Source organism: Nycticebus coucang, chromosome 2, assembly GCF_027406575.1.
Source record: "Nycticebus coucang isolate mNycCou1 chromosome 2, mNycCou1.pri, whole genome shotgun sequence".
NCBI classification, from domain to species: domain Eukaryota; kingdom Metazoa; phylum Chordata; class Mammalia; order Primates; family Lorisidae; genus Nycticebus; species Nycticebus coucang.
The window spans coordinates 180,396,271-180,423,013 of record NC_069781.1 but is presented as its reverse complement, the minus strand read 5'-3'; the positions used below and the strand labels follow the sequence as shown (position 1 = coordinate 180,423,013).

Here is a 26,743-nt window from a genome sequence, read left to right as displayed (position 1 = left end):
TGAATTTCAGACTAAAACCATACCCCTTCTTCCTGTTCTGGCTTTTTCACTCGTAACTGCATGTGGCTGTGTAGTAGGGAGTGAGCCGTAGAAACTGAGCTGCTCTTATTCACAGGAACTACCGGGAGGCTATGGTCGTGTGAAACCTGACGTCGTCACCTATGGTGCTGGAGTGCGGGGTTCTGGTGTGAAAGGGGGATGCCGGGCCCTCTCGGGGACCAGTGTTGCCTCTCCAGTGGTCGCAGGTGCTGTCACGTTGTTAGTGAGGTGAGTGTTGCTTGGCAGAGACCACAGGCTCCAGGCTTAGGACGGGAGCACTTGGTGCTGGCCCAGTGGGATGGAGTCTCACTTCTGCCCTGACTATATTAGAGTTTGGACACATGACCTTGCTCTGTGTCGACTGCTTCACCTCTGCAGTAGAGGTGGGAGTCTCTTCTTTTGTAGTTAGATGGCGTGTATGTGAACACGCTTTGTAAGCTAACCCATAAAGTAAAAGGGAAACTATCTGTTACTCTTATTTATATGTGTGTTGTGTATTTAAGTGTACTTTTTATGTGCTTAAAACTGTGCCTGTTCTTAATATTCAAACAAGTACATTTCAGGCAGAGAATAAAAAGTAAGATATTTCTCTGCTATGTCCTCCATTTCCTGTTGGCATCTTTTTTGTTTTTTGTTTTTTGAGACAGAGTCTTACTCTGTGGCCCTGGGTACAGAGTACAGTGATGTCATATCTCACAGCAACCTCAAACTCCTGGGCTCAAGTGATCCTCCTGCCTCAGCCTTCCTAGTCGCTGGGACTATAGGTGCCCTCCACAAAGCCCTGCTAGTTTTTCTGTTTTTACTAGAGACAAGTTCTCGCTCTTGCTCAGGCTGGTTTCGAACTTCTGAACACATGGTGTCCTCCTGCTTCGGCCTCCCAGAGTACTAGGATTATAGGAGTGAGCCACCTTACCTAGCTGGAAATCACCTTTTTTAAAAACGTAAATTTTATTATGGATATGTAAAGTATACAGCATGATGCCATAAGATACATACATATGGTGAGTTGAAAAGGTTATTCTAGTGAAGCAATATAACACACCCATCTTCTCACGTGCTTAACCCTTTTCTTGTTGTTTTGGTGGCAGGGACTCACCTTTTAACGTACTGTGTTAAGAATGTTAGACAGTTGGAGACGATGCCACTGCTCCCCTTTGTTTCACTGGATCTTGTGTGATTTTTGTCTATCTAGATGAGGTTTTAGTAGAGCTCTGATGTTGTGGTAACACATAAAGCTCAGCATATTTGAAAGTTATTTTAATTTAAAAATTAGATTAAAATAGGCAAATGATATTAAAAATTTTTATGTTTAAAATTCTCTTCAATGGTAAGTAAATTGAATGTTGATTTTAGCTTCTAATGCCTCAACTTATTTGTCTGTAACCCTTGATAAAGGTAGATACCCACGTTCCTTCTTCCTCCCCATCCTTCCCTTTTAGTTCAGAGCCGGATTGTTGAAGATGCTGCTGCGGGCCAGGGTAGTCTTGGGAGATAAACTGTGTCCTTGCTGGAGACATTGGGGGTCGTTGTCTTCTGGTCGCTTTCCTCTCCAGAAGGAAGGGGAGGTGGATCAGAAGTTACTGTTTCACTCGTGATTTTGCATTTGCCAAGTGGAGAGAATTCAGCTAGGGCTCATGTTTCCAATCTTGTTTATTCTGGAAGCACAAAATACTGGTTTAGTTCTCTCGCTTGCCATGGTTGTTAGCAGGAAATGAGCTTTACCCTGGAGCTTGTCAAATTTCTTTACTATTAAATAAGTGGAGAGATGAGGTTGTGTTTTCCATTCCCAGTGGCATCTCTTAAGTACAGATACTTTCAGCATCAAGGAAACTTTTCACTCTCCTCATCTCCCTGTGGTAGGTAAAAATGCCGTCGTGATCATTCGGAAAAACTTCTGTGGCCTGACAGTAGCTCATAATAGATGCTGGGCAACAAAGGAGGGCTTCCTGACCCCTGGCCTTGCAGTACTCTGAAAGGTAGTGGAGCCTAACCTTTGATTTTGCTTTACAGGCTGGAAGAAGGGGAAGATTGTTGACCTATAGCTGTTAACAGTTCTTTTATTCTGTTGAGAATTAATCCTACTTTGTCTCCTATTCTCCTTATGTCAAATTTCCCATTTGGAAAACCTGCCTAGACTCTGAGACCAAACATCATCGTATAAAAATGTTACTAATATTTAGGAACTTAGGAGCTTAAGTTTTCCCTTTTTTGCCTACTGATTTTTCTCCCCTCAATTTAGGGAGTAAAATTAAGTTGTATTTATAATACATAAACAAACATGCGTGTTTTAATGCTCGTGTGCATGACTACATTCCTGATTGGGTAGAATTGGGTGGTAACATTTGCTCAGATGAATTCTGATGATGAAACTGAAGGTGGTGGAAGATCTGCTGTGAAAAAGGTGTTATCTGCCAGGGGATGCCCTCCCGATCTTGAAACGAAGAGGCAGGGGAAACAAAAAGGCAGTGGTTTCCATGCGCACCGGTGCCTCCTGCCCACTCTGTGGCACGGAGCCTCCCCAGGACCCATCTGTTGTATCCCCCAGTCAGGTTGTACCCGCGTGTCTCCTGGCCAGTGGGCTTTCTTTCCCCTCAGGAGCCAGGACCTCTTATATATCTTGCCTTCTGCAGTTTGTATGTTTCAGTTTAGTTGACTTACCAGAAAAAATATGCGTTACCGATACATTTAGCATAAACAGGTGTTAACCTACAGTCCCTTAAAAGGGACACGTGGAAGTCGGTTGCTGAGTGGCCAGTCTCAAGGCAAGCATGGGCTTGTCGTGCACGGACTTGACCAAAGAGGTGCCTGCGGATACAAAACAAGATTGAAGGCTCCCTGTCTCCATGTTGGTAAATTACTGATAGTGTGGTTTTCATTCTCTGGCTGGGAAAAATGAGCAAAATCTTGATTTTCCCTCCCAGCACAGTCCAGAAGCGTGAGCTGGTGAATCCTGCCAGTATGAAACAGGCCCTGATTGCGTCTGCCCGCAGGCTTCCTGGTGTCAATATGTTTGAGCAAGGCCACGGGAAGCTGGATCTGCTGCGAGCCTATCAGATCCTCAGCAGCTACAGGCCGCAGGCAAGGTGGGTGTCCTGTCTCTCTGAACAGGTCCTCCTCCTCTTCACTGTGTCCTTGAAGGGGGAGTTCTCTCTGCACAGAATACAAGCTTCAAATAAAACAGCCAGACTGTACTCAGGGCGCTTAGTGAGAGGTAATGCTGCTGCCTCTGTTCGGGCCCTGGCTGGCAGGATTTGTAACTATAATATTCTTTCAACTCAATGATGTTCTGTTATCTTTAATATAAATGATTAAAATTAATGATTTGTATGGGTTGTTTTGTTTTACTTTTAAAACTTTTGAAATAATCTTAGGTTTACAAAAATTTTGCAAAAATATCAATGGAGTTCTCATACCCTTAGCTCAGCTTCTTCTAATGCCACCGTTTTGGGTGATCATAGTATTAATACAGCCATTAAAACTAACAGATCGGTACTTTTCAGTGTTTTCTCGGATATTCTTGAACGTTTTCTTTATACAAAATTTTGTATTAATGTATATAATTCAATGAAAGAAGCTTATTGGGATTTTTATTGAGAGTACATCAGATTTTAAATGAACTTAAAGGTGATATTTGTATAATGTTGGGTTGTTTTGTCCAAGAGGCAAAGGATGATGGATCCATTGGTTTTCAGTCTTTTGCTCCAGGAGGTCTTTACATTTGTCTTCCTGTTAAGTTTTACACATTTCTTTGTGTAAATATTTAGTCTTTTTATTGTCATTATAGGTGGGGATTTCTCTTCCATTATATCCTCTAACTGGCCGATTTTACTTCCCTGTGTTAATTTTATATTCTACATGCTACCTACCTGGTTTATTTATTTATTCTTTTTGAGACAAGAGTCTCAAGTTGTCACCCTGGGTAGAGTGCTGTGGTATAACAGCTCAGCAGCCTCCTCCTGGGCTCAAGTGGTCCTCTTGCCTCAGTTTTTCCACTTTTGCTCAGGCTGGTCTTGAACTCGTGAGCTCCGGCAGTCCACCCACCTTGACCTCCCAGAGTGCTGGCATCACAGGCGTGAGCCCCCGTGCCAGGCACCACCTATGTGGGTTGTTGGCATCATTTTGATTATTGATTCTCTAGCATTTCCCAGGTATACTATCACATCATATGGAAGGAGGAATAATTTTACCTCTTCCTTACCACCTCTTGAGGCTTTATTGATTTCTTCTGATTCGCTGTGTGGGCCAATATCTCTAGTGCAGTGATGGACAGCAGTGGAGGTAGTGGGTGCCCTTCTATTTTTCCTCCTCTCAATGGAAATGCCTGTTGTGTTTCTGCATTAAATAAGATGCTGGGTTCACAAATAAGGTATGTATAATATATTTTATCGTAGCAGGAGATTATCCATCAATTGCTATTTTTTTGAATGTTTTTCATCAGGACGTGCAATGAATTTCATAAGCTTTTTCAGCATTTGTAAAGGAATCATATGACTAGTTTAGGCATATGAATATGATTTATGATGGAAAAGTATTAATGAATCTCCTAATATTGAACCAATCTTACATTCTTAAGTCCAATTTGGTTTTACAGTATTGTTTTCTTAATATGATACTGAATTCTGTTTGCTAAACAGAATTAATTAATTCGGCATTTTAGTTGTATTAAACTGTTTACAGAGCATAGATACCAGCAGGTTGATAAGCATGTTTCAGGTGGAACAGGTACTTTTGCTGATTCGTTCAAATAGTAGTCACATGGCCACTCCACTCATGATTTTTATAACTAGATGGTATCTATTTTAAATGAGTCACTGTAGAACATGTTGATTATAATTGTCCAGGAAGGCACAGTTTGGTTTGTTATATAGCAATTTAGTTGGCGCAGATAAATCTTTGTTATTATGAACTTGCATAAAATACTCTTTGTATAGATGATGAGAAAGGCCAGCCAACCTTAGTAAGATAGGACAGGAGGCAGAGTCTTGTGCCCAGTGCACACAGGTGCAGCTTGATAAGCAAGATTCATTTACTCCTTGTCTGGGGGCGAGTCGTCTGAGCACTCACCTGCCTGTCTTTTCACCCGTGCACAGATAACACTGCAGCTGCACTTGGGATGATATTAAACTAGCACAAATTCATTTCAGATAAGGGGGAAGCGCAGAACAGCAATTGGGGGAGCCACTTGTATCAGGATTTCTGACACAAATTATGTCAGGGTTCTCAGAACCACCCCCAGGCTTGGTGCTTTGCTAGAAGGACTTATGGGATTCAGCCTGTGGTCAGTACTTCCAGCTACGATTCATTACAATGGCATAGCTGAGATGGATAGTCTGTAACAGAAAAAGGTACCTCACATGGAGGGAGTCTAGTGAAATCCAGGCTTAGGCTTCCTAAGCTCTCCCTCCCTCCTGCCAGGCAGGGTCTCACGGAGCTGGCCCCTTTCCCAGCAGTGAACAGCATCGACGCTGCCCAAGGAAGCCTCCTCGAGACTCAAGCTCAAGGTTTCCATTAAGGCTGGTCACATACTCGTTCTCTGCCAGCCATGACTACCAAAGCTCCAGACTTGCAGAAGGAAAGCGGTGTCCCTGCGCATCCTGCTGTTGTACAGTCTGAGGCTGGCATGGCGACCTGTCAGCACAGGAGCATTTCAGAGCCGTGTTCCCAGCACCAGCCACGGGCAGCTCTGTAAGCAGACCCTAGGGCTCACGTCTGCCATGTTACCTCTTCCCTGCACAGTTGTATTGCTTCTCTGTAGTTGTCGCACATGGTCTGCTTTAACGCTGTATTCTTTATTTCAGTTTGAGCCCCAGCTACGTAGATCTGACTGAATGTCCTTACATGTGGCCCTACTGTTCCCAACCCATCTACTACGGAGGAATGCCAACAATTGTTAATGTCACCATCCTCAATGGCATGGGAGTCACAGGAAGAATTGTAGATAAGGTGAAACTTCTCTCTGTCTTGGTGGTGAACTTAGATGTGGTCCAGACCTTTATGCTTTAGTTATTTCCCTTGAAGTTATAAGAGGAAAGGTTCTGTTTTACCTATCTAAGGTACCAGGTCTGTTAGAAGTAGTGATTGATTTGTTATCCCTAAGTCCATTGGAGAATAAGTTCAGGGTATACATTAACAAAACCAGTTTTGCTTTTTTGCTTTGGTGTCTTCAGGTTGGCTCCTGAATCACCTAATCACATTTGATTCTTCATCGTACAATTTCCCACCTATAATTAAAGGCCCAGTTGTAGGCGTGTTGGATTTCTAGTGACAGAAGGCCCAGGGTAATTATTTTATTCCTCAGTAAGCATAGACTGGCCTTTGGGTTTGAAAGGTATTGTTTTGAATTTTGTTTTTATAAATTTTCAAAATACAATATAGACATTGTCACAACAGTAATGGGTAGGGAAAAAGAATAGAAAGCTCAGTTCTCACCCAGCACACTGACATAGCCTCTGCTTTTGAAATATTCTTTTCCATCCCTTATCTGAAATACATATTTTTGTTATCTTTGTGCAATAGGCAAAAATTTATAACCTTTTTAAAGTTCTCGTTACAAAAATGTATCTATATACACAGCACCAATGTATTTTTAAGGGTTATTTAATAAAATGTAGAATTGATAAATTATAATTTGTTTACTATTTCCCCTTATTTGAATAGTTAGGCGGTTTTCAACTATAAACATTTTCACTGAATATCTTTGCACATACATTGTTCTCTTCTAAATTATTTCCTTAACATAAACTCCCTAGATTGACTCCCTCACTGAGAGGGTGTGAACGTTATTATGGTTCTGGGCACATACTAACACATTCTATCTCAGAGACAGAATTCTCTCCCATCAGCTTAGGCTGCCTGCCAGTGGTATTCGGGGGCAAACTGTCTCCACGAGCCTGTACTGGGTGAGACATCCTTTCTTACTTTTTTTATTCCAGGAGGTTTTTTTTTTTTTTAATTGAGAAATAAGCCATAAAATCCATTCTTTTAAATTGTGCAGTTCAGTGATTTTTAGTATATTCCCAAGATTGTGCCAACATCTCATTTCAGAATGTTCCCATCACCCCCCAGAGAAACCTTACCCCCATTATCAGTCACTCCCTGTTCCCTCCCCTGACCCCTAGCAGCCACCCATCCGCCTTCCCTTTGGGCTTCCCTGCTCTGCACGTTTTCTGTGGACGCAGTCAGACAGCCTCTGTCCTTTTGTGTCTTCTCTCACTCAGCCTAGTGTTGTCAGGGTTCGCCCCTGTGTGGTGTGGTCAGTATTTCAGGGCTTTGCGTGGCGGAGTAATACTCTGTTCTCTGTTAGAGCACATTTTGTCTATCCATTCCTCTGTTGATGAGCATTTGGCTTTTCTACGTGGTATGTTTTTCAACTTTAAATTTAGAGGAGATAAAATGGGTCTCTTGTTTAATGTGTACTTCCTTATTTGTGAGGTAGGTATCTTTGGATGTGTTTTCTTACTATACTTCCTCTTGTATAAATTACCTTTTGTTTTCCTTGGCCCATTTTTCTACTGAAATTGGTATTTTCCCTATCAGCCCTAACAAGATCTTCATGAGACCTTGTTGTGAGATCATGTCTCTCTCGTCACAGAGAAATTAACTGTTGCTGTTTTTTATGCAAAGTATTCCTCCAGGTTATTCTTATTTTTTTTTTTTTTTGTAGAGACAGAGTCTCACTTCATGGCCCTCGGTAGAGTGCCATGGCCTCACACAGCTCACAACAACCTCCAACTCCTGGGCTTAAGCGATTCTCTTGCCTCAGCCTCCTGAGTAGCTAGGACTACAGGCGCCTGCCACAACGCCCGGCTAATATTCTTTTTTTTTTTTTTTCTATTAGTACTATTGTAATAGTTTTTAATTTTTTTTCTTCTGTAATGGAAAGTTTTAACATTTCACGTAATTGAATTTTAACTTTTGTGATTTCTTTTGTTGTTTCAAAGAACCTTATCCCTACAGACATAATAAAATTTCACTTTTATTTTTCTTTTTTTTTTTTTTGCAGTTTTTGGCTGGGGATGGGTTTGAACCTGCCACCTCCAGCATATGGGGCTGGTGCCCTACTCCGTTGAGCCACAGGCGCCACCCCCACTTTTATTTTTCTACTGATTTTCATTTATATTATTATTAAATATTTAATTTTTTCGTCTGTGCTAATTTGATATGTGATATGAGAGGTGGATATGAAAGTTTAACTTTGTCCTTACTTGCTAACTAGTGGTCCCAAGAGCATTCATTAGAAATCCCTTTCCTTCCTCATTATTTGTGATGCTGTGTCCTACAAATATTTTTCTTTTTTAGAATATTTTTCTGGATATACTGACTCCCTTGGGGAATACGTTCTTGCTGTTTGGCTTGTGAGGGAAATGAAGAATTTAGGTTTGAAATACTGGCTAATTTTAAGCACTTGTCATGTTTCTTCTGGGTGGTCTCTGCTCAGGCTTCCCTTCTGCTTTCCTCAAAGCGGGGTGGGTTGGAGAAGAGTGGTCACCATCCAGCCGAGCCAGCTCCCTCCACCTGCCCCTCACTGGCGTCAGTGTTCATGCCCTTTTACTAGTAAAGCTTTCGATTAATGTGCTGCTGCTTCGCGTGCACAGCTAATTTGGGGTCTAACCTCAAGCTGAGGGTTTTCATTGATCTGAGATTTCTAATCAGATAAAAGTTCTTCAAGGAACTTTTGACATATGGCTCCTCCTTTTTTATAATGGGGGAAAATGTCTTCACAAAATTGGAGGCTGTCAGAAATAGTGTTTTCTAGACGTTTCTTGCAAATGTGTTCTGGCCAGTCCGTAGGCTACTGTGGTTATAGTATATCTAGTATCTGAGTATAAATTTCATTTTACCCTATTGAATGAGCTATTTCTCAACCAGTATAGATAATTTTGGATTTGAGGTGTATCTGGCTTTCAGATGTTTTGTCTCTGAGCATTTCACTTTAGCCTTTGGTTTCTTTTTTCTGCAGCCTGACTGGCAGCCCTATTTGCCACAGAATGGAGACAACATTGAAGTTGCTTTCTCTTACTCCTCGGTGTTATGGCCTTGGTCAGGCTACCTGGCTATCTCCATTTCTGTGACCAAGAAAGCAGCTTCCTGGGAAGGTATTGCTCAGGGCCATGTCATGATCACCGTGGCTTCCCCAGCAGAGACGGAAGTAAGGATGTGCCAGAGAAATGGCTTGTTTTTCTTAGCCTTTCACCATCACCTGCCAGGAAGGGGGTGGGCAGGCTTAATGCCTAGGGACCTAGTTTAAAGCACAGCTGACAGATGAGGTTAGCCTTGATGGCCATGACCAATGGTTCCGGGGCCTCCAGAGCAACTGGAGTTAGGGGACCAGCTGACAGCAGGGGCAAGGGTGCTCGTCTCCCGGTTACTGCCTAGCAGCAGAGAGGGCTGTCTGTGCCGAGTGCAGGCTCTGAATGAGCGAACCAGGAATATGCGTCCTCTATAGGGAAATGTAGGGTTAATCCCAGGTAGCTCTAGAAGTGTTCAGAAAGTGTCTTCGACTTTAAATCGTAAATTCTTAAGTGTTAGGAGGGAGTTAACTGTGGTACATGAATTTTCTGTTATATGTTTGTTAGTTAGCCACAATTCTTGTGTTCAAATTCTTTGGATTAAATGGGTAAAGAGAAATGGTTTGTTTTTTTGACTCAAAAATGTGGAAGAATTTTCTGGGCAAAGGAGACATTTCAAGTTTAAATGTTTTTTAGTCAAAAAATGGTGCAGAACAGACTTCAACGGTTAAGCTCCCGATCAAGGTGAAGATAATTCCTACTCCCCCACGGAGCAAGAGAGTGCTCTGGGATCAGTACCACAATCTCCGCTACCCGCCCGGCTACTTCCCGAGGGATAACTTAAGGATGAAGAACGACCCTCTGGACTGGTGAGTGCCACGCTGGGATGCTCTTGGCCTCCCTAATCTTACCTTGGGGGGGGACGAGGCGCCACTTTTCCCCTGACTGTTGGGAAGGAGACGCTCAGCCTCTCATTAAGCCTGGACTTTAATGGCCCCTTAAATTTTACAGACCCATATTATGTTCTTGGGGCAGCTGACTGCTCTTTTGAGACTTTCAGAAGTGTGGTTAAATAATCGTGCAGTAAAAACCTTGAAGTCCTCACCTGCTCTCTCTCACTCACTTCTCCCACCAAGTCAGGCAGCACCATGTCTCACCTCAGATGTCCAATCCTTCCCGGTCGGGCCCTCTCTTCTGCTCCCAGCCTGGTCCAAGCTGTCATCATCTCTTGCCTGGATGGCATCAGTAGCCTAATGAGTCTCACTGCTATTATTGCTCCCCTAAATTCTATTCCGCACGTGGCAGCCATGATAATCTTAAATTTCACCACAGTTTGCTTTCAACTCTCCAGTGACTGGTTGTTTAGATGTCCTCACATGACCACACCTCCCAGTGTGATGACTCTTCGGGATCTGAGGCTGCTTCCCTTCCTCTGTCCTCATACAGCCTTTCCTGCATCCACATCTATGGGGCAGCTGGGCAGACTTGCTCTTGGCCCATAAGCCAGGCTCATTTCTGCTTAGTGTTTGGACTAAGTGTGGACTCCTTCTTGAAAACAGGGGAAAGGGAAGTTATTGAAAATTTGGCCAGTATACTTTTAGGTCAGATTTGCTTTTTATTTTTATTCATTTATTTATTTATTTTGAGACAAGAGTCTCACTTTGTCACACTTGGTAGAGTGCCGTGGCATCATAGCTCACAGCAACCTCAAGCTCCTGGGCTTAAATGATTCTCTTGCCTCAGCCTCCCGAGTAGCTGGGACTACTGGGGTGCCCTCCACAAAACCCTGTTATTTTTACAGATGAAGTCTTACTCTGGCTCAGGCTGGTCTCATCCTGTGAGCTCAGGCAATCCACCTGCCTTGGCCTCCCAAGTGCTGGGATTGCAGGCATGAGCCACGGCACCCGGCCCCCAGATTTGCTTTTTAAATAAGATGTATCTGGGAGGCAGATTGGAGGGGCTCAGGAGGGATGAGGATGGAGAATTGATCAGTAGCTGTGCTACCAGGTAAGCTAGTGCACGCGCCCTATGTTGCTTGTCCTAGCATCCCTGCAGGGCCATGTGCTAAGAGCTCATTTGCCAGATGCAGGTGGGCTGCCAGGAATTTACACGGACACCACTACCGAAGTGATGCTCCAGTACACTTGAAAAAGCTTGTCTTGGTGGCACCTATAGCTCAGTGGGTAGAGCGCCGGCCACATACATCCAGGCTGGCGGGCTCGAACCTGGCCCAGGCCAGCTAAGCAGTGACAACTGCAGCAGCAGCAGCAACAACAACAAATAGCCGGGCGTTGTGGTGGGCACCTATAGTCCTAGCTACTTGAGAGGCTGAGGCAAGAGAATCACTTAAGCCCAGGAGTTGGAGGTTGCTGTGAGCTGTGATGCAACGGCACTCTTCCAAGGGTAACAAAGTGAGACTCTGTCTAAAAAAAATATGTGAGAGTGGTATCTCTTACATATATATATATGTAAAAGATAAAAAGCTTGTTTTTAGCCATCTTCTGTCATCAATTTTATCTCCCTTGTGCACCTGCCATGCACGTGATTTCCTCTTATCATCCATTTCTGTATGGCCTGCCCAGAGAATGCAGGTCTGGAGCGGCAGACACTGTTCAGGGGCCAGACATCCCAGGCCTTCCCTGCTGGTGATGGTGCAGGGCTCCCGCAGAGGTGGCTGGTGGATGGATAGGCTGTTGTTGCCAGTAGAGAGTGATTGTTTTAACGCTGAGGCTTATTATTTTTTCTTCCAGGAATGGCGACCACATCCACACAAACTTCAGGGATATGTACCAACATCTGAGAAGCATGGGCTACTTCGTAGAAGTCCTCGGTTCCCCCTTTACATGTTTTGATGCCAATCAGTATGGTAGGCAGCAGCACTGTGCCAGCCAGATGTTCTTTCATCTTAAGTTGGATGTTTGTTAAGAGTTTGAAAAGTGAATCCCAGTTTCCAATGATTGGCTAGCAAAGGGAGCATGTGTATGGGCCCCTCATCTGGATGGAGATGAGGCTCCGAAACAGAGTGAGAAATGTTCCTACCTGGTGGTGATGGGTATGGCATTCAGCTAAAGTACTCAGCTGTTGTGCTGATTGGAGATAGGGACTTCTTTTTTCTCCTTAATTACAAGAAGCTCTCACACTATATTTTACTCGTCCTCAAGTAAGTGGAACATCTTTATATTGAGCCCCACAAGTGGAAACAGAAGCTCTTGGTTAGTTGATCCCTGTGTGTTGTTGACCCTGCTCTTTTATTTTTCACCCCCTTTTAAAGCAGTGCAGGTTGGCACAAACCTGGCTGTTAGGAGTCAGTAACTTGAGATGTGGACCCCAGTGAAATGCTGTGTTTCTGAAGCAGTGGTATCCTGTCATTTGGAGATGACAGTTCTCCAACGTTGGCACCTTTTCATTAGGAACCTTGCTAATGGTGGATAGTGAGGAGGAGTACTTCCCCGAGGAGATCGCCAAGCTGAGGAGGGATGTAGACAACGGCCTTTCTCTCATCGTCTTCAGTGACTGGTACAACACTTCCGTGATGAGAAAAGTGAAGTTCTACGATGAGAACACAAGGTACTGGTGGGAGTTGGTATTCAGTTAAGAAATGTGACTTTTCGGGAATTCTATTCAGCAAGTACTTAAGGGACCATTTGACCTGTTGGTGATCTTTCTAGTTAGCAGAGACATGCTGGTTAGAAGAGAGCTTGGTTAGAAAAAAGCTCACTCTTATAGCAGAGATGTCCTCGATAGTTTCTCATATAGTGAGTGAGATGTATGTTGATTCGGGACACTGAATTAGAGGCTTGGTTTTCTTTTCTGTTGCTCTTAGGTATTTGAGCTTTTAAGTTTCCGTTCATTCTTCTCCGTCACCCTGTCTCTCTGTTACTGAACATGGTGTACAAATTTAATGCACCAAAGGAACTATTAAAGAAACCTTTTAGTAAATTAATTGTTGTGTATGTATAATATGTTGAGATCAAGGATACCTAACGTATTATAAATCTGTCACTCTTTACATTTTGATTCTTTTTCTTTAGCGTATGTGCCGTGAACGTTCACGAGCTTCCTTTTCATATCTTTTCCTTCACTGATTCTTACTAGATCTAAGCAGTTAACATTTGTTACATATCAATGAATTACTGATTTTCATCTCATAAAATAAATTTAATTTTAATTCTACACATTGGCTGAAGCATTTACATTGTTACTCAAACCAAAACAGTTAGTTTTGGTTGAAATATTAATGTGGATGGACTAGATTGTGGCTGGAGAAGTTTAATTTTGTCCCTGAAAGACTAATCTGTATGGGGTATCTTAATCCCTGCTCTCCGTGCCTCTCACCGCTTTCACAGGCAGTGGTGGATGCCAGATACTGGAGGGTCCAATATCCCCGCTCTGAACGAGCTTCTGTCTGTGTGGAACATGGGCTTCAGCGATGGCCTGTATGAAGGGGAGTTTACCTTGGCAAACCACGACAGTAAGATGCTGTGTTTGTGTTTCACAAGGGCATGGTGTTCCGGGGGGTTGGTGGTGGTGGGGCAGAAGCCTCTACATTTTGGAGAGAGGAAGAATGAGGTGATTCTTCAATATGCTTGAGTCTGTGGAAAGAACTAATGGACATTCTCAAAAAAGGACATCTGTGAAGCTCTAGTTTTATACAGAGTTTTTTTTTTTTTTTTGCAGTTTTGGCCGGGGTTGGGCTTAAACCCACCACCCCCAGTATATGGGGCCAGCGCCCTACTCCTTGACCCACAGTGAAAGTGCATAGGTGCACCTAATTTTAGTGCTACTTACAAGAGTCTTTATGTATTTTATAGTCTCCGATAGGAAATACTTCCTAAGTTCCTGATGATAAAATTCTGTTTATAAAATAACTTTGCATCTCTCATTTAAGAGTTTCCCTACAGGGAGGTTTTTGGTAGCTGGTTTCTAGAACAACATCCTTAGCATTATTGCTAATAATTCTGCAAGTCCAAACTTAAATTGTTTTGAGTCTTTGACTTATAAAATCTATTCAGAAACCTTATATAAACAGTAATTTTTGTTTGAATTTGAGATGATTACTTATTGTTTAAGCTTGACAAGGCAATAGTTAGTCCTCTCTTAAAATTACAAGCAATTTTACAAAATGTGTAATGTCTAAAGAATGCGTTTTGGGTATGTGAGTAACCGTTGATCACTGTGTTCAGTGTTGCTATGTCCCCGTGACTCGGAACAACTCTCTCCTAGTGTACTACGCGTCAGGGTGCAGTATCGCCAAGTTCCCAGAAGATGGCATGGTGATAACACAGACGTTTAAGGACCAAGGTAAAGGAAAGCTCCAGTACCATACAGGCTTCTGAGTCTCTTCCCCCATTCCCTCTCTCATACCCTCCCTCAGCTTTCATGCCTACATTTTATACACCGTCACATTCACCCTTTCAAAGTGTATAATTCAGTGGTTTTTAGTGTGTTCATAAAATTGTGTAGCCATCACCACTGTCTGCTTCCAGGACATTTTTATCACCCCAAGAAAGCCCATCCCCTTTAGAAGTTTTGTTAATTTTCAAAATTTATTGCAATAGTATTTGTATGGTACCTGCCTTAGGCAGGACAGCATGACTTCTGGGCAGGAGCTCTGGAGGCTACAAAGATATATAAGTTGATACATAAGTTTCTGATAAGTTGAATATATATTTTTGTGTGTGTGTAGTGACCACCACAAAAGAAATCAAATTCCTTCTAGAGCGAGGCAAAGATATTTATTTGTAGCTTTTTAAAAAAACTACCTTCAAAATTACTTGAATTTTTTGTTACTATTTATGAATTATTCTGCTTCTATAATTGCCAGATTACTAAGATTTTAGAAAAATTAGACCATGTTTTGAAGTTCTTAACTGCACAGAGTAGCCTTTTACAGTTCTCTTAAGAGTGGCGTTCACTTTGTTTTGCTTCAACTAAAACAGGCGTCACCCCGCATGGCGCTGTGCTGGTTCCCCTAGAACTGGCGTCTGTGATCCCACTGTGTGTTAGAGCCTGCCTGGTGATCCGGGGAGGGGTGGAAGCCAGCTGGGCTCCCTGCTTTCCTACAGGGCAGGTGCAGGGAAGTAAGAACAGTGAGCAGAAGCCACAGGCCATCCTTCTGTGCCCTGTCACTTGGAGCTGTGACTCTGACCTGTGTGTATCTATCTACTCATCTCTTCTGTGTCCCAACGACATGCTTGTGAAAACAGGTGGGGTGGGTCCTTCTCCTGGTGCAGGTTGATAGGATCTATTTCAGAGTGATAAGTCCCATCCATAGTAAATGTTGCTCTTTTCTTTACTTGGAAATTAAGCATAGTTTTTTTAGTTGAAAATGGTGGAAAAGTCAATTTATCTATTTGCAACTGCAAGATAGAATTTATTTTTGTATTATCTAGAAAAGATTTTTTCCCTTACATCAAAGCAAGGTCAGTCAGTGAATAGATATGTTTCATATGGTTATGTTTTAAACTTAAGACACAGTGATTATATTTTCATGGTCACGTAGCACAGTTTGCTAGGTGGTTAGTGATTCTTTCTGAAGCAGTTTCTCACAGTATCACTTCTGTTGCTGGGTACAAACCAGGGGTCAGAGCAGCGGTTTCCTTGTTGGCTCACTGCCCCCCATAGATCATTGTTTCTGGTTGGAGGTGGAGAATCAAAAGTAGATTTGAGGATGCATACTTCATTTTGGGGTTCTGGCATAGTCTGAAAGTAAAAATTAATCACCTTGAAATCCTTTTAAAGGGGGTTTTTATTCCCATGAAGGTTGCCTTTAGATACAAAATAGGAATTTGATAATAGGATTTGGGTTAACTGGATTAGAATAGATCCTGTTGTCAGAAACAAAACTCCATCAGACCAAGAGGCCAAGGACGAATGGCAGCCGGTGCATATCTCCCTGTTTCATCTGTCTGACCGCTTGGTCCTCCCCCACCTCAAAGGAAATCATGTTTTCTCTTCTAACTCACCTCCTACTGAGCTCTCCACAGAGAGCAGGAAGTGTCGTATTTCTGTCACTGCCGACATTTTAGGTGTTCTCCACACAGACAGTACTGGATTCTGATGAAATTACAAAGGTGCTACGTTGGAACATGTCTATTTGTGAAACTAATGTTAACAGACATCTTAAATCTAAATTGAAAATATTATGTGGACGTACTTTTAAAAATTAGTTACATTTGTCCTAGCTTTTAATAGTAAAAAAAAATCGGTGTATATCTGTATCTGTAGGGAGAGCTGTGCGTGCAGCTCAAGCTGCTGGCCAGCTGCCCCTGAGTGGGCATCTGAAGACAAGACTCTCAGCGTAATAAGAGGGGACAGAAATATGTTTCTTAGGATAGAAAGGGGCAAATAACACCTTTCGGGTTTGTAAATATTGTGTACCGTGATTTCAAGTGAAAATGAACAAGGATGGATATAGAAGTACATAGTTTAGTAAATTTTGCTAGAACCCAAATTAATGGATTTTGAAACATTGCTTTCCTGTCCTCAAAATTCACGTTGTTTTGATTATATATTAGATTTTGCTGATTTTTTTTTTAATTGGTCACATAGATTGAATCTCAACTGGAAAATAACTCACTATTCAGCAGAAACTCTTATTGCTGTTTTTGTTACTGTGTTTCAGGGTTGGAGGTTTTAAAGCAGGAAACAGCAGTTGTTGAAAATGTCCCCATTTTGGGACTGTATCAGATTCCAGCCGAGGGTGGAGGCCGGATTGTACTATATGGAGATTCCAATTGCTTGGACGACAGTCACCGGCAGAAGGGTAGGAAAAAAGCAAATGAGCTTAGAGATTTTGGCGCACAAATCCTTCTTTCCCTTAGTCCCTGAAAGGCGCTGATAAGATGCTGGTGATTAAACAGATCCAGCTCATGTGAGCCAGGGTCTGTGGGGGAAGTGCAAGTTGCTTTGAATGTTTGAAAGGTATTGCAGTCTGGACACATTTAATGAACAGAACAAAACTGCTTTACAGGCTGTGATTCTTTTTCTCTACCTTCCTCATCTGGAACCAGTGGAGGCCAGATTACTCTGACCTCTCACCCACTTGACCTGGCTTCTGCCATTCCCAGGCAACATCTGTACTTTTGGGCACTGCCAGGTGGGGGCATCCTTCTTGCTGTGACCCGCCCTTTCCTCAACAGTGGAAAGTCCTCTCCTCCCAGGCTCGGGAGTAGGCTGTCCCGAGCCTTTGTTGGTGCAGTGTTTGTTGTCGTCTTCAGGTGTGGTGGGAGGCAGAGAAGGACAAACTAGTCCTCTCCTCCTCTTCAGCCTGTCTGGTGCATCTTCCAGATTTGGGTGTCTGAGCTTGGAACAGACTTGACTTTTCTCATTTTATAAAGGAGGAAATGCAATGGAAGTGTTGACCTGTTCGTTTGGGTCTTTTGTTTGTTTGTTTTTAGTGAGGCAGTGTTTCACTATGTCGCTCTTGGTAGAGTGCTGTGGTGTCACAGCTCACAGCAACCTCAAACTCTTGGGCTCAAGCGATTCTCTTGCCTGAGCCTCCCGAGTAGCTGGGACCACAGGCGCTAGCTACAATGCCTGGCCATTTTTGGTTGCAGTTGTCATTGTTGTTTAGCTGGCTCGGGCTGGCTTCAAACCCGCCAGCTTTGGTGTTTGTGGCTGGTGCCATAACCACTGTGCTACAGGTGCCGAGCTGGAATTGTTGACCTTTTTACCTGGTAAGCTGAAGGGAAATGACACCAGGCCTGAAACCTGGTCTAGCTCCCTGCCGACCCCTGGAGAGGTGAGTGGGGGAGGGTACGCTATAGCCTGGTGCTATGGGCAGTGGGCAAGGCCATGGGCACTCTAGGTTTAATTCAAAGTTGGCTAAGTCCGTAGCGTTTACAGAAGTCCTCAGACTATGATTGGTCTTTTTAAAAGTCAGGAGTGAGAGTTAAAGTTATAGTTAAAAGAAGATTAACGTTTTATTTCCACAGAGATTTTCTTTTAAGCCTTGAGATCTCCTGATAAGAGTCTTTATTAAAATTTTAAATGCCTAAGAGGACTTTCCTGGTTCTCAGGTTTCAAATAGCAGCTTTTAGGATCTTTTAGGGGCTTGAAGCACTTGACCAGAGTGCTCTTTAATGAGAGAAAAGAACTTAATGGTATTTCTTCTCTCATGAATGGTCTAAAACAAGTTGATGTTAATGGGACTCAAAGCGGCAAACATGGAGAGAAAAAAGGTGGCAAGAGAAATTTCAGCTTTTACCCCATGCTTAAAAGACATCAGTGGGAAAAGAGAGAAAGAAAACATCACGAGTTTATGACAGGACAGTGTCTTCAGCCTTCTAATGGAAAGGCTCCATCCTGATGGGGAGCTGTCAACATCCCAGCACCTATACTGCAGGACATCCCTGAAGACAAAGTGTTCTCTGCTTTCAGGCCAGCTCAGATTGCAGACTCCCTGTGCGCCCCTGCCCTCACCTCTGGAGGTGCACCCCTCCTGGGTACATCCCACTCTTCCCCAGGACGGCCCTGGGCAGGTGCAGTGGTCCCTGCTGTCCTCTCCCGCTCCCACCAAGCACCACTCTTGAGGCCATTCTTTTCTTGGTGGGTATCACTTGGTCTCACTGTGTCTGGGTGAGCTCTATTCTGTCCTTGTCCACGAGGGGCCCAGAGCTAAGTGTGGTGCTTGGGTAGTCTGTCTGGCCTGGTGGACAGTGGTTCTGACCTGCCTGGGGTGCGGGGAGTGAAGGCCGCAGTCAGGTCATGCCTGTGCATGCCGGCCTGTGGGGCTGGGGCTGCCTGTGGAGAATGCACATCTCATGAGAACATGTCAGTGTTACCGTCACCTAAATTTCTGACTTCTGAGCTATACCATTTCGCCCTCGTAACGGGGCTAACTTATCTTTTTATTTCCCTGTGGAGATACCTTTTTGAAGAATGACATTTCTAAACAGCATGCTTGTTGATTCTGCAGACTGCTTTTGGCTTCTGGACGCGCTCCTTCAGTATACATCCTACGGGGTGACACCTCCCAGCCTCAGTCATTCCGGGAACCGGCAGCGTCCTCCCAGCGGGGTGGGTTCCATCAGTCCGGAGAGGATGGAGGGTGAGTGAACCGGCACATGCCCCAGGGAAGGGACTTGGATCCCAGGAAACAGGCTGCTGCTGCACAGAGCGGAGTGCTTGCCAGCACGTGGCGCCAGCTAGCGGGAGCCCCTGGGGGCTTTTCTTGATGGCTGCAGGGGGAACAGCACATGGTGCCCTAACCTGCAGAGGGCCAGTCTCTTGTCCCAGGAAGAACACTTCCTGGGGGCCCTGTGTGTAGGAGCTTTCCCAGGCTCTGTCCCACTCCTCACAGCCTCCACGTCTGCGTTTGCTGTTCACCCTTCCAGATGTGGGCACTGGCTCCTGGGGGTCTTTGGGAAGAATCACCAGCATTTTTTAGCACTTACTAGTACCAGGCACCAGGCTAGGAGAGCTTTACATGGATTATCTTGCTAATTCTTCTTAGTAATCTGTGAAGTAGATAACTCTTATTTCTACTGACAGAATGTAAGTAGCTGCCTGAGATCACCTAGGCGGGCATGCAGTGGAGTCTGAGCCCCAATCTGAGGCTTGGCTGATTCTGTGGGGCCCCAACAACTTGGCATGCAGCAGGGCCAGTGGCAGTGCCCATATGTCCCTAGTGCTCCAATTTGCGGAACTGTCCATGTCAGCCACAGATGTCATTTAAAAGTTTCCAGAAGCTACATAAAATAGTAAAAAAAAAAAAAAGCATTAGCAAAATTCATTTTGAGATGCTTTAGCCCAGTACATGAAAAATACTGTTTAAACATGTGACTCCTCATTTTAGTTGCTACATAACTACGTGTGTCTAGTGGCTACAATTTTGTATGGCACAGATCTAAGATACATGAGGGATTTTGAAAATACGGGGGGTGGTTTGGCCAGAGGATTGGCTATCTCAGAAGGGAAAAATTTTTCCATGAAGCCTATATGTGTGTAGCCTGTGTGTGTAGCTAATGGTCAGCAAAGGTTGACCAGCCAGGCTCGCACATACAGTGTGGCCATTTTAAAGGGAATCGTTCTGATTATTCTCACCGATCTTCTGCAGTGAAATCATATATTGTCTGCGAGGAGCCACGGAGGGTGGTTCCTGAAGCACCTGGATGACAAGTGAACAGAGCACAGTGGGCCTGTTGGCAGGAAGGCAGACAGACAGACTCAGCCATATTTACAGAGCACAGCGGGCCTGTTGGCAGGAAGGCAGACAGACAGACTCAGCCGTATTTTTTTCCTTTGCATTTTAATAATGGAGATTATTTCCTTTTTTGTTAATGCTGCTAACCGTAGGAAACCATCTCCATCGGTACTCCAAGGTTCTTGAGGCCCATTTGGGAGACCCGAAACCTCGACCTCTGCCAGCCTGTCCACACTTGTCTTGGGCCAAGCCGCAGCCTTTAAATGAGACGGCGCCCAGGTTAGTGTCTGCCTGCTCCTTTCTACTCTTTCTGCGTGGCCTGTGAGTCATTCCTTTTTTTCTAAGAGAGAATGGAATTTTACTGACATCATTATCAAATAATCAAATCTTCTAACTTGTCATTTAAATTAGTGAGCCCCCATATTGACCTTTAGAAATATATTGGTATCCTACTTTGAAAGGTGCTTTGGATAGATAATGCACATTTTGTTACATTTGGTTAATTCTTATTTAAAAGCTGTGATCCAACAGTGATAGCCCTTGAACTGCAGCTCTGACTCCTCTGGTTGGAGCACTGAGTATTTCCATCTGTAGTTGTGCTACTTATTTGAGAAATTAATTATAAAATACAGATCAGTCATTCTCTCTTACCCGGGGGCTGAGGCTGCTATGTGGATCGGGTTCTGCTGTTGCAGCCCAGCTGGGAGGAGTGTGCTCCTGTGTCGCCAGCTTCTCCCCGTGCTGCTGTGACGGGAGAGAGAGCACCTCCTCTGGTGACAGGCCGCAGCCTCTGTCCGCAGTCATCACACTTCTTCGTGTGGTGCCCAGAGCCTGGCTCAGTCTCCGTCTACTCCTCTGTCTGGCTGCCTCAACCTCTTCACTCACGTCGCTTCCTTTCTGGAGCCAGTGCTAGAGCCGTCCCTGCTGCTTCTCTGCAGCCAGGGTGAGCCTATGCGGTGCAGCTATCCCTGTTTCCTCCAGATCCCACCTCTCCCTGTTTCTCCGTGGCACCTCGGCCTGAGCAGGACAGTACAAGGAAGAAGGGGGCAAAGCCAGGGACAAGCTGTCACAGCCGTCCTCCTGGCCAGGCAGGCCCACACACATCTCCATCAGGCAGGAGCCTTTCCCTCCAGGCCTCTCGGCTGCCTGGCATCAGCCCCTCCCCTGCTACCCCCCTTCGGGCAGTGGGCTCCCCTCCAGAGAGGTCCCTGCCTGCCTTCTTTCGCACCCCCTCGAGACTGCCCACTGTGCCCTATGCTTGGAACGCCATGGAGAGGTGTTGGGTGGCCCAGGGTGTGGGGCCAGGGCAGAGTGCCACCATGTGCACTGTAACGAGGAGACGCCTGCGCCAAGGAAGGCGGTGGAGCGGTGGAGCCTTCCTCTGCCTTTACTGTTCATCATAAACAGACAGCGCTAAATACAACGCTTAGTGACCATATGTCTCCATTTATAGTAGGCTTGGATACCAGCAGATTTGTAGAAGCATCACATTGTTTTCTCATCAGCAGTTTTCTTCCTGAACCTTTAATTACTGAGTACTTTTCCATTCTGGCTAACATCCTATCATTTAAAAATTTCTGATACGTTTCCATTTTTGCATCCTATTTATTTATAACCTTCTATTATCATAGCATTCAAACCAGAGTTTATATTCCAGCCATGGTCAGCAGTTCATACTCAGTGGACAGTCAGTGTTAGCTAAAGTTTCAGAAACCCAATTACTCTCTGCAGTGTTGTTCAGGACTCTGAGAAGCAGATGGCAATGTCCTTTGGTATCTGCTTGTCCACATCAAATAATCCATCACATACTGAACTGGCCTGTCAAGGAAGTTGATAACGTACAGCTCCTAGAATTTGATTTTCACAACACTCTCAGTAATTTCTCCTCCTTAATTCTCTGCCAGGTTTCCCATTTATCTCACATTTCATATCTTATTGAAAATAATTCTCAGTCCTGGGAGACTCAGTTTGAGACTTATCTGAATCTCTAAAAGAGAAAAGTAGACAGCTGTAGACGTTTGTCCACCCGGTGCCGAGGGCAGGAGTCGGTATGAAATGAGCAGGTATCTTCTGGCTTCTTTGGTGGGCCCTGGGTGTCTGTCCACACAGATCGCAGCTGCCATCTCCGGCCCTGGAGGAGCCCTTCCTAAGTGTAAAGTTAAATCAGACCAGATAGAACAGGGCATGATGAATACGCACTGGGGTTCAGGCAGGCGCTGGCTGGGAGCACCCAGTAGCAGCCTCTCTCTTCCCTGCCCAGGAAGCCTCTCCACGGATGAGCCCCTCCAGCTCTACCTTGACTCTGAGGCCTGCATGTCTTTGCTTTCACTCACCCAAAGTAAAAGAGGCCAGCAGTTTCCAAATGAGTAAACAGCAGGAAAATAGGGAGTTCATAATCCGCAGATATAATGTATCTTACTTTTCCTCACGAGCAGTATTTAGATTTTCTGTTGGCCTTCTTTGTTCTAACCTAAGTGTCATTCCAAACCTTTGCTGCTGTGGACAGCGTGTCACTCTCTTACTCTTCATTCTAAGTTGTATTGGCCTCAACTAAGAGTCGGTGATAATGGCACCATGCTCCCCTCCACGGGGCACACTCAGGTCCTCTGCCAGGCAGAGTCTGTCCCCAGTGTGCTACTTAGACTTCTCCCCTGATTTTTTTCCTGTGTGTTTGTTGTATTCTCCCTCTGGACGTTGGTTCCTTGAGGACAAAGATGGCGTCGATTCCCGGCACCGTTGTGCCCATTTCTTACATGTGGCAGTTGTGGAGTCACCTCTCCTGCGTGCCCCGTGTCAGTCAGATAGCAGGCGCCAGTGGCTCGGGTGCCTTGTGGGAGAGGACTCCACAGCACCCTCTGGCCCCAGGGCCATGTCCACTCACCAGGCTTTAGCTCTCCTGTCCGCAGCCTCCTTTCAGAGGTTCACCAGCAATGTCTTCCTGCATTGGTTGGTGGGGTTTCCAGCTTTAAACAAAGATAAGCTTGTGTTAGCAATATTAATTCTATAATATAAACCCAGTGAGATTAATCTCTCCTCGCATGATTAAAATCTCATGAGCAGGGACTTGATTTTGACATTTCTCTCTTGGAACTTGGAAAGGTCATTGGAAATATTTTACATTTCTCTTTAGATAACTTTTTGTAAAGTGTTAGCTAACTTCCTAGATTAGTATAATTGCTTATTTTAATGCAGTTTTTTTTTAGAGACAGTGTCTCACTGCGTTGCCCTCAGTAGAGAGCTGTGGTGTCACAGCTCACAGCAACCTCAAACTCTTGGGTTTAAGCGATTCTCTTGCCTCAGCCTCCCAAGTAGCTGGGACCACAGGCACCTGCCACAATGCCCAGCTAATTTTTCTGTTGCAGTTGTCATTGTTGCTTAACTGGCCCGGGCTGGGTTCGAACCTGCTAGCCTCAGTGTATGTGGCCAGTGCCGTAACCACTGTGCTTCGGGTGCCAAGCCTTTAATGTAGTTTTAATCTTTTTTCCTGAAGTAATCTTTGGAAACATCAAAAGTTACTCTCCATCGACCTGGACAAAGTGGTGTTACCCAACTTCCGATCAAATCGTCCTCAAGTGAGACCCTTGTCCCCTGGAGAAAGTGGCGCCTGGGACATTCCTGGAGGTGAGATCTTTCTTTTTGTACTTAAATCTTGAGTTTTGTTCAGAATATTCTCCTTCCCTCACCCAAGAGGCAGGCCGACATTTCGTGTCTTTGTCTTCCTGGGAGCAGTGACAGTCTTGGCTTTGTTTGTGGTACAGATCAGCAAGGTCAAAAGCAAGTCCAAAAGATTATTAAGACATTGTTTCTCTTATACAATTTTAAGTAGATTTTCAAATTCGAAGTTCTTTTACAGTGGCCAAGTGTTACACTTAAAATCTTTCAGAGTAACTTGCATACTCTTTCTGAAAGCTCTGCAAAACACCTATTATGTCCCCAGGGGACACCTGTCCACTGTTTTGGGTTCCAGCCGGTGGTAGTAGCCACCCTGAGCCCCAGCCCAGAAGTCTCCTATAGTTCTCTGTGCTAACCCACCTTGCCCTCCACCCCTGCAGGGATGTTCCTGCACGGCCTGGCTGCCTCACCTCTTGCCCACTCCTTATTCATGGCCTGAGGTACTTGAGCTGAAGTTTAAAAACAATATCTTCCTGTAAGCCAGGCTAATGAAATTAGGCAGCATTTAGTTGCTGATGAATCCAGCTGTCATAGAAAAAGAGGCCATAGCAGTGGCTCTGTGGCGTCACTGACTCGTCCGGCTACTCTTTTGCAGGGATAATGCCTGGCCGCTACAACCAGGAGGTGGGCCAGACCATTCCTGTCTTTGCTTTCCTGGGAGCAATGGTGGTCCTAGCCTTCTTTGTGGTACAAATCAACAAAGCCAAGAGTAGGCCAAAGCGGAGGAAGCCCAGGGTGAAGCGCCCACAGCTTATGCAGCAAGTTCACCCTCCAAAGACCCCGTCAGTGTGACCGGCAGACTGGCTGACCATGAGAGTCAAGGAGAGCCTGCGGGGACTGTTCTGGTGGGCAGGCTGGGCTATGGAGAGCTTCAGTGGGGTGGGGGGGAGGCTGCTGGCTTGAAAGGGATCCAGTGTCCAGCTGCAGGTTTGCTGGAGTCCATTCTCAGTGAGCCCCCGTGATGGTGCGAGGCTCAGGTGTCCTGGAGGATCTTGTGGCCATGGGCTCCAGCAGGAGGAACTCTACGGCTCATCCTCAAGTAGGACTTCACACCAAGCAGGTGTGTGAACACCAAAGACTTGGGAGAACCTGGGAAGGCCGACTGGGGTCTTCTGACCTGAGAGGAAGGATATACTTTTTAAACAAATGAAACAATCCTGACCAAGCTACAGTATGCTTGTTAAAGGCTATTTTCTATATTTATTGTTGGGGAAAAGTCCCTTTAAAGACTTGGGCTATTTGGAAACAAAGCTATTTTTTTTGTCAATGGAATGCAGTTTTTTACTATTACATCATGAGGAATAACACAGATTCCATAATCTCCTTTTTGATTGAAAGGACATTCTGAGATTTGAAGGAAACTTGCACAAATCTGTGAAACATAGACCATTGCTTTATTTTTATAAGTATCAACTGCCATCATGTTTTGTAATTTGGAGTCTCGATTTCACCATTCTTGGTGAAGAAAATTTTCAATAAACATGCACTACCTGTATGAAGCGGAAGAGCGTCTCATGACAGACCCTTCTGCTTGTTCTGTTTCTCTTTTGATACCGTAGAATAGGTTCTGATTCAGCTTGTTAATTTTTTACTGAGCTGTAATTCACGTACTCTCCATAGCATACTGCTGAGTGGGTTTTAGTGTATTCACAAGGTTATGCGACCATCACCCCTCACCATCTACTTCTAGAACATTTTAACACCCCAAGAGATACCCCATGCCCATTAGCAGTCCCGACCCTCCCCTTCCCTCCCCCTGGCAGCCAGTCTGCTCTCTTGTCTTTAGATTTGCCTGTTCCGGACGTCTCCTAAGTAGGATCACACAGCGTGCGGCCTTCGTTCCTGGCTGCTCTCGCTCAGCACTGTTTGCAAGGCTCACCCATGTGGAGCACGGTCGGTACCGCCTTTCTCTCTGTGCTGAGCAGGGTTTCCCATCGTGGGGATGAGCCACATCTTGTCTATCCTTCCTCGGTGGATGGACGTGGCTGTTATCACCTGATGCTGCTCTGACTATTCTGGTACAAGTTTTTGTGTGAACCTAAGTTTTTTATTTCTGTTGGCTATGTACTGAGGAGTGAAATCCTATAGCTTTAGGTTTAACTTTTTTAGGTACTGCCAAACTTTTTTTCCAAAGCAGCCACACCATTTTACATTCTTGCTAACATGTGAGGGTTCCAATTCTCCACCTCCACGCCAGTACCTGAAATTGTCTTTTTGATTACAGCCATCCTGGTGGGTATGAAGTAGTATGTCGGTGTGGTTTTGATTTGCATTTCTCTAAAAACTAATGATGTCGAGCATCTTTTTATGTCTTTATTGGACATTTGTATATATTCTTTGGAGAAATGTCTGTTCAGAAGTAAAGAAATCTTTATATATTCCAGATGTGAATTCCTTATCAGATATATAACTTGTAAACATTTTCTATTCATTCTTTGAGTTGCCCTTTCATTTTCTTGATGGTGTCCTTGAAAGCATAAAAGTTTTTCATTTTGATGAAATCAGTTTTTCTCCTTTTTTCTTTGGTCGCTGGTATATTAGGTGTCATGTCTAGAAACCCTCACCTAACCCCAGGCAGCCCATCGACAAGTCTGTTTTCCATATGCCGACTGGCCCAACGTTAGTCCACATGCCCACATACAAGGGTGAATGGGAGAGGAGACTATAGGGTGCTGACGGGGTGTGGCTGAGGAGACTCAGAGGCCCAGCCCGCCCTGCTCGGCAGGTCAGGTGGGGGCACCATGCAGCTTTCCCCGAGCCTAAAGTGCAGTGGCTTCCAGGACATGAGAGTTGCTGAGCAGTGCTGGCCCTGTTAATGCCTCGGGCACCCCCATCAGCCCCGAGGGTTTGCACATTTGCCAGTGGCCTACTCATCATC

The 26,743-nt window shown here is 44.7% G+C and overlaps 1 protein-coding gene across 2 annotated transcripts in view; it reads left to right on the top strand.

Moving 5' to 3' along the window:
• Positions 1-25,366, top strand: part of MBTPS1 (membrane bound transcription factor peptidase, site 1) — a 55,101-nt gene extending 29,735 nt beyond the window's left edge. The window contains exons 10-23 of one of the 2 annotated variants that reach the window (XM_053609601.1): positions 116-267; positions 2,961-3,122; positions 5,838-5,982; positions 8,999-9,187; positions 9,744-9,916; positions 11,798-11,913; positions 12,458-12,614; positions 13,394-13,518; positions 14,271-14,348; positions 16,672-16,812; positions 18,967-19,098; positions 20,346-20,472; positions 23,684-23,814; positions 24,461-25,366. In XM_053609601.1, coding sequence (XP_053465576.1) covers positions 116-267; positions 2,961-3,122; positions 5,838-5,982; positions 8,999-9,187; positions 9,744-9,916; positions 11,798-11,913; positions 12,458-12,614; positions 13,394-13,518; positions 14,271-14,348; positions 16,672-16,812; positions 18,967-19,098; positions 20,346-20,472; positions 23,684-23,814; positions 24,461-24,657 — 2,025 coding nt within the window. In that variant the 3' untranslated portion in view covers positions 24,658-25,366. The remainder of the gene's footprint in view (positions 1-115; positions 268-2,960; positions 3,123-5,837; positions 5,983-8,998; positions 9,188-9,743; positions 9,917-11,797; positions 11,914-12,457; positions 12,615-13,393; positions 13,519-14,270; positions 14,349-16,671; positions 16,813-18,966; positions 19,099-20,345; positions 20,473-23,683; positions 23,815-24,460) is intronic. The other variant, XM_053609609.1, reaches the window with a different exon arrangement.
• The last annotated feature ends 1,377 nt before the right edge of the window (positions 25,367-26,743 follow it).